The sequence below is a fragment of the Hemicordylus capensis genome, chromosome 5, assembly GCF_027244095.1.
Source record: "Hemicordylus capensis ecotype Gifberg chromosome 5, rHemCap1.1.pri, whole genome shotgun sequence".
Classification (NCBI taxonomy): domain Eukaryota; kingdom Metazoa; phylum Chordata; class Lepidosauria; order Squamata; family Cordylidae; genus Hemicordylus; species Hemicordylus capensis.
Window position 1 is genome coordinate 14,207,401 of NC_069661.1, and position 13,600 is coordinate 14,221,000.

At 44.9% G+C, this 13,600-nt stretch overlaps 1 protein-coding gene across 2 annotated transcripts in view; it reads left to right on the plus strand.

Annotated features, from left to right (window-relative positions):
- LOC128326157 (cilia- and flagella-associated protein 69-like) overlaps positions 1–12,107 on the plus strand; it is a 58,566-nt gene extending 46,459 nt beyond the window's left edge. For both annotated transcript variants that reach the window (XM_053252448.1, XM_053252449.1), the window contains 6 exons: positions 1,503–1,640; positions 5,304–5,380; positions 8,277–8,474; positions 9,362–9,448; positions 10,223–10,327; positions 11,736–12,107. In XM_053252448.1, coding sequence (XP_053108423.1) covers positions 1,503–1,640; positions 5,304–5,380; positions 8,277–8,474; positions 9,362–9,448; positions 10,223–10,327; positions 11,736–11,912 — 782 coding nt within the window. In that variant the 3' untranslated portion in view covers positions 11,913–12,107. The remainder of the gene's footprint in view (positions 1–1,502; positions 1,641–5,303; positions 5,381–8,276; positions 8,475–9,361; positions 9,449–10,222; positions 10,328–11,735) is intronic.
- The last annotated feature ends 1,493 nt before the right edge of the window (positions 12,108–13,600 follow it).

Consider the following 13,600-nt stretch of genomic DNA (forward strand, 5'->3'; position numbering starts at 1 on the left):
AAACACTGCATGAATGTTCGCAAGGGAGTCGACATTCAACAACCTTCCCTTCCCCTGGAAGCCCTCTGTGCCACCTGAAAATATGTCCTTTAGGGCTGTGTGACCCTCAGGGACATATTTTCACATGGCACAGAGCACTTCCAAAGGGTAGCTTGTCAAAATTCCCCACACACATACAAGTGTATGTGCTGCATTAGTTGAACTCCTAAGCAGCACCAGCGCAGTTCACATAGCAGTGGCACTTTGTTAGTTTATATGTCAGCCTTTATGATACTGAAAGATATGAGTATAACTCTTCAGAACCTATAGAAAATACATATACACATTGAAATGTACATAAATACTAGATCACATGATCTAGTAGTTGGATTGTTAATTGCAAGTAGTTGTAGCTGTTATTACTAAGCAATGTAGAGAGTTATGTGTGTTGGGGGGTATTGTCTTTTAAAACATCAAAATCCCCCACTGTCTCTCTAAAAATAAATTATGCACTTTTAAAATGGTTAATCAGGTCAAGAATTTTAAATGGTTAATCACATCAAGGATTAGTCAGATAGTAGTAAGCCTTACCAACAAAGGACCAATGACTATATAGTATTTAATGTCTCCATATATTTCATTATATACAGGCCTGGCACGAGGGAACATTAAGCTTGGGCATTATTGGAGCTCAGGACCATGAGAAAGCCCATGGCCAACCCTTGAGAGCCTGCCCAGTGTGATTTTTTGTGTGGTGGTGGCAGAAGCAGTGAAACAACTCTCTTGGCTGAGAAAATCATTTTCAGAGCCTTCAACCCTCTCTATCAGCAAATGGGCTTCCTTCAGAGCTCCTGTGATAACACACAGATTATTCGTGGTTGGGTCAGGAGAGGAAGAGATGGCGATACCATGACTTTCTCAGCTGACCAAGTTGCTCTGTTATTGAAACTCTTCCAAGTGCCTATATTCAAAATGGTGCCAACACTCCAGCCACAAATTTTAAATGTTAAAATGCATTTTAAACAATGTAACTCTCTTTCTCTCTCTGTGTAGTGGTTTGCAAATAAGATAAATAAATAGATAATAGTGGCATTAAGAGGAGCATTCACTGCTACAGCTACACACCACTTCTTGATTAGTGCCACTTCGGGCCCAAGCAAGCTTAGTGGACCACAACATCAACAGACATTTCTCCTCAGTTTCAGCACCACCACCCGCAACAGCACTCTTTTATATTTCCCAGATATGCCTGCCCCCCACTAGACTGGCAGGGCACTTGGGAAATCTAAAACGGCATCACTGCAGATGAGGGGCCGAAATGAGAAGGAGCTACCACTGTTGCTCTCCACTGGCTAGTGAGTTTGCCAGAACCCAAGGGACTTTGCCCCAGAGCCACCCAAAATCTGGCACTGATATGACAGATGACTGACAGAAAATATACTGTAAATATCATTAACATTTGTGAATATCTGATGATAGGTGGAACCTAAAACCTGGACACTTTTTCTTCTTCTATCCTGTAGATATTAAAAGACCATTAGTTGGCCGCTTCCAAAAACAACAAGAAATCATTCCAATGCCTGCTACTTGTCCCACTGTTGCTGTCATGGATGTTGCTGAAAACATGAGAGCAAAGATTTATTGTTTAATATGTAAACTAGGTAAGGCCACAAATTGCTTTTCTGTATTTTGTAATAACCCTTCCACATAATCTAGTTTGGCCATGGTCTCATGATGAGAAGAATCCCAGTTAAAGAATTTAATAGTGAGCAAGACCCACCCAATCCCACAAAGCGTATGAGAACCTGAATTTTCTGGCTGTCCCGGTTAAATCGCTGTGGTTAATCAACATTTAACCAGCGATTTAACTAGAATAGCCCAGAAACCGACTCCAGATTCTCACAACAATGTGCACCAAAGGAGTGTGGCTCACTGATCACAGTTAACTCTTTAACCGTGATGCTTCTCATCATGAGAACATGGCCTTTGTGCCATAGTAGATTATAGGATATTTGACTAAAGCAGACAAATAGGTTCATGTTCATGGGCTCTTCTCTGAAATCCCACATCTTCCATTAGCTAGTGACTTTTAAAAAAGCAAACTAAATATTACATCTTCTCTCCTCATTATTTTGTTCTTGTCAATCTCTTTTGAAGCACTGTTTGGCCATTTCTGTTTTCTACTAATGTGGTTATAATTAGAAATTTTGCCAACACAAATCCTTGGTAGGGAGAAACTACCAGCAGTAGTAGTTGAAACACACTGCTCATTAGTGATGTGCATGGACCACAGAGGTGCGGTCCGATGCTGGTGGGGGGGGTTGCTTTAAGGGCGGGGGGTACTTACCCCTCCCTGCTGCTTTCCCCCCTCCAGTGCTCCAGTTTTTGGCAACAAACTTCGGGGCTGCAGCGTTCCTCCCTGCTGCCCCTGCCCCCTTGTTATTCTCCAAAAATGGAAGTAACTTGGGCGCCTGCCGCCGCACCACTGTTGTGCACACATGCACCGCGCACGTCACAGTGACATGCGTGACGCGCGTGGTGGTGGTGGGCGCATGCGCCTGTGTTACTTCCGTTTTTGGAGAACAACAAGGAGGCGGGGCGGCAGGGAGGAATGCTGCCGCCCCAAAGATTTTGCCCAAAACTGGAGCGCCGGAGGGGGAAAAGCGGCAGGAGGGGTAAGTACAACCCCCCTGCCCTTAAAGCACCCCCCCCGCTGGTGGTTCGTTGGACCACCGGACACGCGAACTGGTTTGCAGGCCTCCAACATGGCCTGCGAACCGGTTCGTGCACATCCCTACTGCTCATTTAGCCCATCAATATAGACCTCCTCCTAAAGACCTCCAAAGCCTCCTGTTTTCCACCTGCAGAGACAATATTTTTGGATGAAACATATAAATAATTGTTTTACAATAATCCAAAGCAGATAGAGAAGGTTTGCAGAAGTAACCAAAAGCTAGCATGCCAAAATGCAAGATTAAGGTCAAGCCTAAGCCCTGTTTACACCTTATATTCAACACATGTACAGATCTGTATGCATTTACAGTTCTACACGCATTGTATTCAATGCACACATAATAGTACATTTCATCAGAACATGTGCTAAAGAGATGTAGAGAGTTTGAACAGAAAGAATCTGTTTATCTCAACAACAACAAAACAGCAATTGGAGAAGAGGAGATGGTCAATTCTTTTCCTTCACACTGAAAATTACACTTACATACACACCATCAAAATGACTGTTTGAGGAAATTGCCACTTCAGGGAGCGGGCAGTTTTCAGCATAAAAGCAAGAGTGTGGGGCAGGTGAACCTCCCTCTCATAGTCACAACTGGGATTTCCCCCTCCCTCTCGAGTGTATTTGAGGGGAAAAGAGACTTCCAGATGCATTCATGATTTTCATGCATTCTGATGAATGTCTGGTTCAGGGTTGCACAACTTCAGCCCTCCAGCTGTTGTTGGAATACAACTCTCAGCATCCTCAGCCACAGTGGCCAAAAGTAAGGAATGATGGGAGATGTAGTCCAGCAACAGTTGGGGGGGCCAACGTTGTATAGTTTGAGCTTAAAAATACTAGGGATGTGCATGGAACCAGCAATGGCTGGTTTGGCAGTGTGTGTGTGGGGGGGGGGGGGTTGCCTTTAAGGCGTGGGAGGGTGCTCTTACCTCCCCTGCCACATTTCCCCCACTGGTGCTGCTTCAAAAACCAGTCCTATGGGGCAGCTCTTGCTGCCCGGGTGCATACTGGACCAGAAGCGGCCAGTGTGTGCGCATACATGACATGCGCACAAGTGCCGGTCTCTTCCAGTCCGATGTGCACCAGGGTGGCAGGAGGGTATACAGCCGCCCCACGGGACCGGTTTTTGAAGCAGCACCAGTGGGGGAAACACGGCGTGAGAGGTAAGAGCACCCTCCCCACGCCTTAAAGGCACCCCCCCACCAGCTCAAACACTGGTCTTTTGAACCAGTTCAGTGGTCTGTGCATAGACTGCTGAACTGGTTAGTGCACACTAGGGATGTGCATGGTCCGGAGCAGTCCGGACCAGCACCGAAGGGGGGCCTGCATTTTAGGGCGGGGAGGGCTTGTTTACCCCTCCCGCCTCTTTGCCCCCGCCAGTGGCCGTAATTATGGTAAAATTGGGGCGCTGGAAACCAGCCGCCCCAGCCGCCGCTGCTTCCGCCGCCCCCCCCCCCGTGAGCAGATTAGAGAAGGAAAGGCTACTGCCGCCCTCCCGCCCCGCCACCCGCCACCCCCGCCATGAGTGCTCACCAAGTTTAAAGAAATTAGAGAGGAGCTCGCGAACAGAGCTCCTCTCTTATCGAAGCCTCCGGCCCAACTGGGGCTTTGGGCGCGCGCGCACGCGCGCTAGAGCTCTTTATCCGCTAGAGCTTTTGCCGGAGGCCCGGTCTACCCGCCGGGAAGAAGCCGGGTAGACCGGGCCTCCGGCGATCGGAGGCCCGGTCTACCCGCCGGGCCTCCGATTGCCGGAGGCCCGGTCTACCCAGCTTCTTCCCGGCGGGTAGACCGGGCCTCCGGCAAAAGCTCTAGCGGATAAAGAGCTCTAGCGCGCGTACGCGCGCGCCCAAAGCCCCAGTTGGGCCGGAGGCTTCGATAAGAGAGGAGCTCTGTTCGCGAGCTCCTCTCTAATTTCTTTAAACTTGGTGAGCACTCGTGGCGGGGTGGCGGGGCGGGAGGGCGGCAGTAGCCTTTCCTTCTCTAATCTGCTCACGGGGGGGGCGGCGGCGGCTGGGGCGGCTGGTTTCCAGCGCCCCAATTTTACCATAGATTACGGCCTCTGACGGGGGCAAAGAGGCGGGAGGGGTAAGCAAGCCCTCCCGCCCTTAAAGTGAGACCCCCCCACCCGGACCCGGACTGGCCCAGTCCGAACCGGTCCGGCAGTTCGGAGGCCATTAGAATGGCCTCCAGACCGGTTCGGACACACCCCTAGTGCACACCCCTAAAAAATACACAGGTCTAGTTTGAGCCTAAAAATACAGAAGTACAAAAAAGTATATCTTAGAGCTACTTTTACTCAGACTTGTCAATAGGGCTGTCTACGGCTGGTCTTAAAGATGCTTCTGCCATTTTAATAATGGTAGTTTTAGCAAGTGCATTTTCTTCTGCCACTGCAGCAATAGGAAGGGGAAAATTCATTTCTTCTTGCCAACTAGCTCTTAAGGACATCTAAGCCAGTAGCTACCAATCCTCTAGCTGGGATCACTTGAAGGTTTGCTAATGTGTACATTTCAAAACTACCTTGTGACAAATAAATCTTAATAAATAAATGAAGTTTCTTTAAGAGTAATCTATTAATACCCTATTTTAGGCTTTGAAAATTTGCTTGGTCTCTCTGCAAAGGATTTTGTTACACTTGCTATCATACGTAGATACCTTGACTTTAAGGTAAGTGTTGTTTAAAATTCAGTTTGATCTCTGTAGGGATCCATGGCCACCACAGGCGTAACTAGGGAAAACGGCGCCCGGGGCAAGCACTGAAATTGCGCCCCCCCCATCGTGCCCCCCGCCGCCCCCCAACATACATCTGACTGACACACATGTGTTTTTTCCTCACAACAACCCTGTGGAGTTGGCTTGTATCTCAAACATCAGAATTATGATGCAATGATGATGATTATGATTATGATGCCCCTCCCTCACGCCCTGGTTCTGTTCCTGACTTTCCCTTGTGAGTGACTGTATTTTAACAAACCAAAAACCAAGGACTCCAGAGTAATTTGAGGGACTAGGGTGATAGTGCTAAAGACTCCTTATTCATGCCATCCTTTTTAATCCACTTTTTGCCACTTTTTGAGCCACTTTTTGGCGCCCCCCATGTGACCCACCAGGGTGGCGCCCGGGGCACGTGCCCCCCTGCCCCCCTATAGTTACGCCCCTGATGGCCACTCACAACTGGGTCTTCTATACCTGCACAGGAAGACCTCGGAAGAATTATTTAGCTCCGTTTAGGCACTTACTGGCCCTTTAAGGCACAGTGAAATCGGAGCGTACAAAGTTGGCTGTAGAGCGCCTCCCTCTTCAGTTCCTTCTTGTCCACTGCTTGCATCGCCTCAGGAAGGTTCTGCTCCAGTTATTCCCTTGTTCCTCTGAGAAACATTGTGCTTTTTTGATTACTTTGGTTTGACTTGGACTGCTTCTGACTATTCTAACTCTATCTGGACTAATTTGCTTGATATCTCTGGTTTATGACTTGGAATGTTTTCTGGACTTGGCTTGTCTTTTCCCTCTGGTTTTGGCTTTTTATGTTTTTCTTTCTTTTTTGTGTGTATCTTGCACATTGGCCTTTAGCTGTAGAGCAGGTTGTGGACCTTTAGATTACCTTTAAACTCCACTAAGAGAAATAGAAGTTTAGACACAGAATTGGTGCTGGCTTTAGCCTGACCTGCATCAGGTGACTAATATGTGTCAGTAAGAAGGGTACCATCATAGCAAGTGTAAGCTAGAACGACCCCAGCAAGATCATGTCTGTAGTTAGTAGTGCTAACTAAAGAAACCATTTTTTCCCTGTTTGACAGTTTTCTTGGGTAACTTTTAAACAAAAGTAGAAAAATTACTGTCATAATGAATAGCTGATATGAACATAATCTGGCATTCTAGCCAACCCACAAAAGCTTTTCCAACTAAAATGATTGTCTACTACTTTATGTCACAAGTCCCAGGATTTCATTTTCCAGTGCAGAACTACAGGAAATAAACCTCTCTCTCTTTATATGTCTAGTCCATATTAGAAGCTGAGACAAGTACCATAGGAACATAGGAAACTGCCATATACTGAGTCAGACCATTGGTCTATCTGGCTCAGTATTGTCTTCACAGACTGGCAGCGGCTTCTCCAAGGTTGCAGGCAGGAATCTCTCTCAGCTCTATCTTGGAGAAGCCAGGGAGGGAACTTGAAACCTTCTGCTCTTCTCAGAGCAGCTCCATCCCCTGAGGGGAACTTACTTTATTTATTTACGGTCAGTGACCAAAAGAGAAATGTACAGTCATTAAAAACTCAAAATCACATAAAATCCTTAAAATAAGAGTATATTATTTAAAATAAGTGTGTGTGTGTGTGTGTGTGTGTGTATACACACACACACACACAGACACACACACACAGAGACCTAAAAATGGCAAGTTTTTTTAAAAAAAAGAAGAATACCCTCATGAGTTTGAGACTCTTATTTTTTAAAAGCCACATAACAGAACTTAGCAACTGTTCTGGAGATTACTGAATCTTCATCGGCTAATAAGTACTTTAAAAGAAGATCCCCAGTTTTCCCCTTCAAATTATTTAGCAAGGGATGGATTAATTGCTGCCTTACATCCTGGTAAAGTGGACATTTTAATAAGATATGGGCCATTGACTCGATCTCCTGGCCACAAGGACATATGCGCTTTTCATAGGGCAATTTGTTATACTTCCCATATAAAAGCGCTGAAGGGAAGGCATTAAACCTCACCCTAGAGAAAGCCCATCTATGACTGCATTGAGTAATCGTAAACAAGTAGGTAGCTGGGCTTAAGTCTGTCTTTAGCTGTACAGATTTGTAAAATTGAGGTAAAATAGCCCTCTCATTTTGTATTTGTATATCGACCAGTCTTTGCTGCACCAATTTGTGAGCTGTAGTCGTACCAGCCTCCAACAGTAAAGCGGGAGATAATCCACAGCAGGAAAGCTTGTGCATTATTTCCTTGCACCAGGATGCTTGTGGCTCTGCTGCCAGTAATTTGGGGATTAATCCTGTTGGGGAAAGATGCAGTTTTATCCAATAGTTGATTGATAACATCCAGGCCTTGGACTCCAGTTTGAGAATGCCCACCTCTGAGCGGATCAGTGCGTTGGACACACAGTTGGGGGCGCCAAATAGCTTCCTCAAGAAACCCGTTTGGATTTTTCTAGTTTGCCAAATTTTGCATACATCCCCAATTGGGCTCCATAAAGTATTTGGGGAACCACCTTGATTTTGTAAAGTTTGATTGCTGCCGGGATATAATTCCCCCCCTTAGACAGGGGAATATCTTGCAGTGCTCACACATCAAGTCCCCCATTCATATGCAACCAGGGCAGACCCTGCTTAGCTATGGGGACAAGTCACACTTGCTACCACAAGACCAGCTCTCCTCTCCTTGCAGGCAGGAATCTCTCTCATGACATTCAACTACTTTTAATGAGTTATCAATTTTAATGTGAAATACCAAAATCCATAAAGTTACAAGGACAGTTCAAGACAAACTTCATGTGATGTGTAAAAATTAGGGCTTCTAAAATAAATGTATTTATTTGTTGTATATAAAGGTTGGTGAAATCTGGAGTGAAGTTTGTGCTGAGCTTAAAAGAGAAAAGTTCAGACCAGCCACTGCTGATCAGGAAGCATTGCAAGTTATTACTGAAGCATTTCAAAATGTTGGAAAGATGGTTGTCTCCCTCCAGAATGAAATGCTGGAAAGCAAGCAATACCAGGAACTTCGGGAGGAAGAAAAGGTCTATGCCAAGGTAAGCAAACAAGCAAATTATGTTAGTGAGGTCCAGTTATTTATATGAAATTCTTGGTAATGTCTATGAATAAGAATTCTTATTTCTTTAAAAGCTAAAAAATGTAATGGTCTTTCTAGCAGGGTCTCTACTCAGAACACCTGTATTCTCACCTGTGCCAGAGGTGGTGTCAGCAACCTAGCCACCCAGTACGAAAGTCTAGGATGATAGTTAGCAAAAGACCAGTCTGGGTTGCAGAAACAAAACATGGTTTGAAAATGGCTCTGGCTAAAGGTTGTTTACACTAGCAATGACATATGTTGTCTTCCAGCAGCTAACTGCAAGCTGTAGATGTGCTTTATAGTCCAAGCTGATAACTCTCAGCTGGCAAGGATTCAAGGCTTATCAGCCCTCTGCAAGAGACACTTACTTCTTCTGATGGTTTCCAGCTGTGCCTGCCACCTTGTGACCCGCCTCTGCTGTGGAGTCAGTGAGGATTGCCTGCACAGCTCATTCTCCGGTTCGTCAGTCGTTGTCTCTGCTGCCTCAGACTGCTGTACCTGCTCTGAGACATCAGCTGGGCCTGCCTCAGCCGTCTCTTGGGAACCGGCAGCCGGGCTCTGCCCCTCAGGCACCCCTGCATCAGCTGAAGGGCTGTCAGCTTCCCCTTCCTCCTCGCTATCTGAGAGCGAGGGTGTGACAGGTGGGGGGTGGGGAACCATTGGCATGTGTGATGTGAAATGCACAAGCAGTGGTGCCTGCAGTGTAGCCAAAGGATCTTCTGTATGGACTTGGCCCTGCTCTGAAGTACAAATTATCATTTAAAAGCTGAATTATGCCACTGGAATACACATCTGAATTATGAAGGAGAGGTTTCACCATTTTCCATATTCTCTTTCACATACTAGATTCATTATCTCCATAAGCAGAAGGAAATGGTAAATAAATCTTGGAAAAATTTCCTGACCCGGACATCAAATTATGAGGCTTTAAAGGTAAGAATGTTGTTAGAAGTTTGTTTTAGGGATGATATTGTCCTCCCAATTTCTTGTTTAAGCTACAGCTACTGAATAAAGAGATCTAGATACTTTCAAGGCAAGTAGAATTAGAAAGGGCACTTTGAGGATAGACTAGATTGCACAAGCAAGGGATGTGCCAAACAGACATCTAAAAGATTTTCATAAGGATTCCTTCAGTTTCTGCCACAAGAAATACTCTAAGGCACTGTTCCCTCTAAGGCATGCACACATGCGTGCGCTCAAATGTTTTTGGATGTCTGTTCAGTTCATTTTAGATCCTGCTCTGGTTGAATCAGGAAGGCCCCATTCTGAATGCATGTGTGTGCACACTGCCTTGATGCTGCCACCCAGAACAAAACTCATTCTGCACAGATAAGAAAAAAATTAGAGGGATCACTGCTTTAAGGTTGTTTTGAAAGAGAAACTCAAGTATGCAGTACACTGCTCTGGGCTCCTTGGAGGAAGAGCAGGATATAAATGTAATAATAATAATAATAATAAATCACTTTCATACAAGAAGCATTCATGTATAATGCTAGTTTGTTTATGTAATTAATCTCTTTTAATTTTGGCTCAGGACAGGTGAGATAAGAGAACAATATACGGTTTGAACCATCCTTATATGTATCATTGGCACAGTAGGCCATTTCATTAGCAGAAGTTAAAAACCATGGATGTAAAAAGAGACATTTGACTGTGATGTACTTTGCGTCCCTCACTCTGAACAATAACTTTTTGAAATATTTACAGAAAGCAAAAAGACGTCAAGAAAAATCCATTGATGCATCTAGACCAAAGGAAAGACAACATGATGCAGTATTCCATCCAACTGATATTAAAGGCCTGAACACAACTGTAAGAAACAGTTGGTCATTTTAAATCAAAATTAAAGTAGTAAAAATGTGCTACAAGTATATACTTAAGGTTCCAAACCCCGAGAATGACCATGCAAAACCTTTGTTTTAAATCACCACACAACAAATACTCTATAACCATTGTAGTCACACATTATATTACTAGCAGAGCATTTCTGACAAATCATCAGCATGCTAGGATACTGAAGCCTGATTCTCTCCAGAGGTGCTCTTACCCCTGGAATTTGTGGCCAAAGACCAGGGCCTCCACACCCCCTGGGGCCCCCCAAATCCTCCTTAGTCTGTCCTGGCTGGTGTGGTTTGTGCCCTCAAGAAACTGTGTGTTAAAAAACGATGCTTAACTTTCAGCAGGGAGGCCTCCAAAGACATTTAGGTCCACGCTTGAACATTACTTAGGTGCACCTCTGATTCTATCATACTGGCGGAAATGTGGGTTTTATGTTCTGTGGTATTCTGCAGTTTCTTTGATAGCCGATTTATAAGGGAAAATAAGCAGCATCTGAACTACCTTTAACCACTAGAGTGAAGAAAAAAAGAAAAGAGATATAGAAGGAAGCACAATCAGAAGAAAGAGAAGAACTTATTGTGTTGTATACAAATTAGCGTGAGTGGAAGAAAGCTTGCAGAAGAGGACTTTCCAGCACCCTCCTCAACACTGCAGCCCTCTGCACCTCCCCTTGAAAAGCTAAGGCTATGCCAGAGGTTCTAGTGGCCCTTGGGAACAGGACATGCAGTGCAGGACTGGAGAATTGGCCAAAAAGTGCTGGCACAAGCAGAGCTCATGCCATGTGCCTCCACACTCGCTGGGCCACATGCCATTCTCTTCCCAAGGGCTCCTGGGCCCAGGGGGCTGCAGTGGGGGAGGAGCAGACGGCAAAGTCCCCCTTTGCACACTTCCTTTTGCTTGCACTAGTTTGGACACAACCCAAGATCTATCTTTTTTGCACAGGAACATGTAGGGGAAGACAGTATTTATTTTAGTCAGCCATTACTTACTTCCCTTTATATGCTACACTTTCTCATAATACATGACTGATGCTTTTGTATGAAGTTTCTTTTCAGGCCACGGTTACACAAATACTTCTTTCTGCTCTTTCTAAAAGAAAAAAAATGCTGCCTAATCAAAACGTGAGGCATACATTTATGAAGTGCATTTCTCAGTGCCTTCAGTAACGATGTAAATCTCTAGCAACAAAGAGCATAGGTGTATCAATGAGAAACTGCCTGTTCATAAAGGGCAGTTTATGATGAGTTTCCTTTCAGAAGCTGTTTTGAAAGAAGAAGTGAGAATTTCAGAATGTCTCTCTTTTTGTGACTGATTGGAAAACAGGACTTGTTTTGTATGGTTTCATTTTGTCAGAATCCTGAGCAATGTGTTGTTTTTCCAGGTTGCATCTGGTCGCCTAGTAACCGTGGAAAGTACACCTGCTGAACTGACCGGAGGGCCACTGATGGACACAGAGCTTGCACTCAAAAGACTCCCTATTCGTGGAGGAGCCTTAAAAGGGGTCAAAGGAGTTAAAATAATGGATTCGTTTAAAAAAGATTCAGTATCTGTACAATAAACATAGTCCAGTAGGGCTCCAGACAGCGCTCTCTCTATATATATTTTAGTGAATTTATGTACATATTTTGAGCACCTAAATACTGTTTGTATCACACTGGTGAAGTGTGTCGTTACTTTATAGATTAAAAATATTTTTGCTTTAGAAATAATGTAGACATCATGATGCTAATGAATAAATTCAGTGCACTACAAAGATTGTGTCTAATCAAAGTGCAGTTGACCCAATTTGGAGTCTGTTGCCACTGAGCACTAACATAAATACATATAACTATGTGTATTATCGTGACATTTACACTGCCAAACATATGAAGGGAAGAAAACAACCACTCAGGATATAAAGCAAAAGTGGCAATGGTAATCACTGTCATAATTCAGTAACTGCTATGAAAAGAGGTGAATAGGAGCAGATGGAGAGGAGATCTGGTCTTGTGGTTGCAAGGATGACTTGTCCCCTTAGCTAAGCAGGATCCACCCTGGTTGCATATGAATGGGAGACTTGATGTGTGAGCGCTGTAAGATATTCCCCTTAGGAGATGGAGCCACTCTGGGAAGAGCAGAAGGTTCCAAGTTCCCTCCCTGGCAGCTCCAAGATAGGGCTGAGAGAGATCCCTGCCTGCAACCTTGGAGAAGCTGCTTTCAGTTTGTGTAGACAATACTGAGCTAGATGGACCTATGATCTGACTCAGTATACAGCAGCTTCCTATGTTCCTATGTACAGGAACACTGACGTGCTGTAGGCAGCCTGTAAACTTTAAACAAACATGCTGTGGTTGATGCATAAATTACCATGGCATGCATCTTAATTCCCTTTCTAACACACACTTTGGGATGAAAGTCAAGAGGAGTAATGCAGGAAGCAGCCCTAACTTTCAGGAAAACCTATCACCAATAAGCACTGCGCTTTCAACTGGCTTTATTCAGTACAGATGCCCTGACACAGATTGCTAGCAGAAAACTCTTGCTCCCAAGGACTCACTGTTGGAGAGATAAAGTTGTAGGAAGTATATATGCATGCTTCTGTACTTATTGTACAAACAGATGATAATACAATAAGATGGTTCCAGATGGTGTCTCTGGGAGACTGCTGTCCTTCAAAATCTGAACTTTTGTATGGTGTGCCTCGGGGCTCCATATTGTTTCCGATGTGGTTTAACATCTACATGAAACTGCTGGGAGAGATCATCAGGAGATTTGGTGCAGGGTGCTATCAGTATGCTGATGACACCCAAATGTATTTCCCCATGTCAGCATCATTGGGAGAGGGAATAACCTCCCTAAATGTCTGCCAGGAGTCGGTGATGGGCTGGATGAGGGATAACAAACTGAGACTGCATCCAGGTAAGACGGATGTACTCATTGTGTAGGATCGGAACTCGAGAGACGATTTTGATCTGCCTGTTCTAGATGGGGTCACACTTCCCCAGAAGGAACAGGTACTCAGTCCGGGGGTGCTTCTGGATCCAAGCCTCTTCCTGGTCTCCCAGGTTGAGGCGGTGGCCAGAAGTGCCTTCTATCAGCTTTGGCTGATACTCCAGCTGCGTCCGTTTCTTGAGATAAATGACCTCAGAACCGTAGTACATTTGCAGGTCACCTCCAGACTTGATTAATGCAATGCACTCTGTGTGGGGTTTGCCTTCGTACATAATCTGGAAAGTGCAGTTGGTCCAGAATGTGACAGCCAGGTTG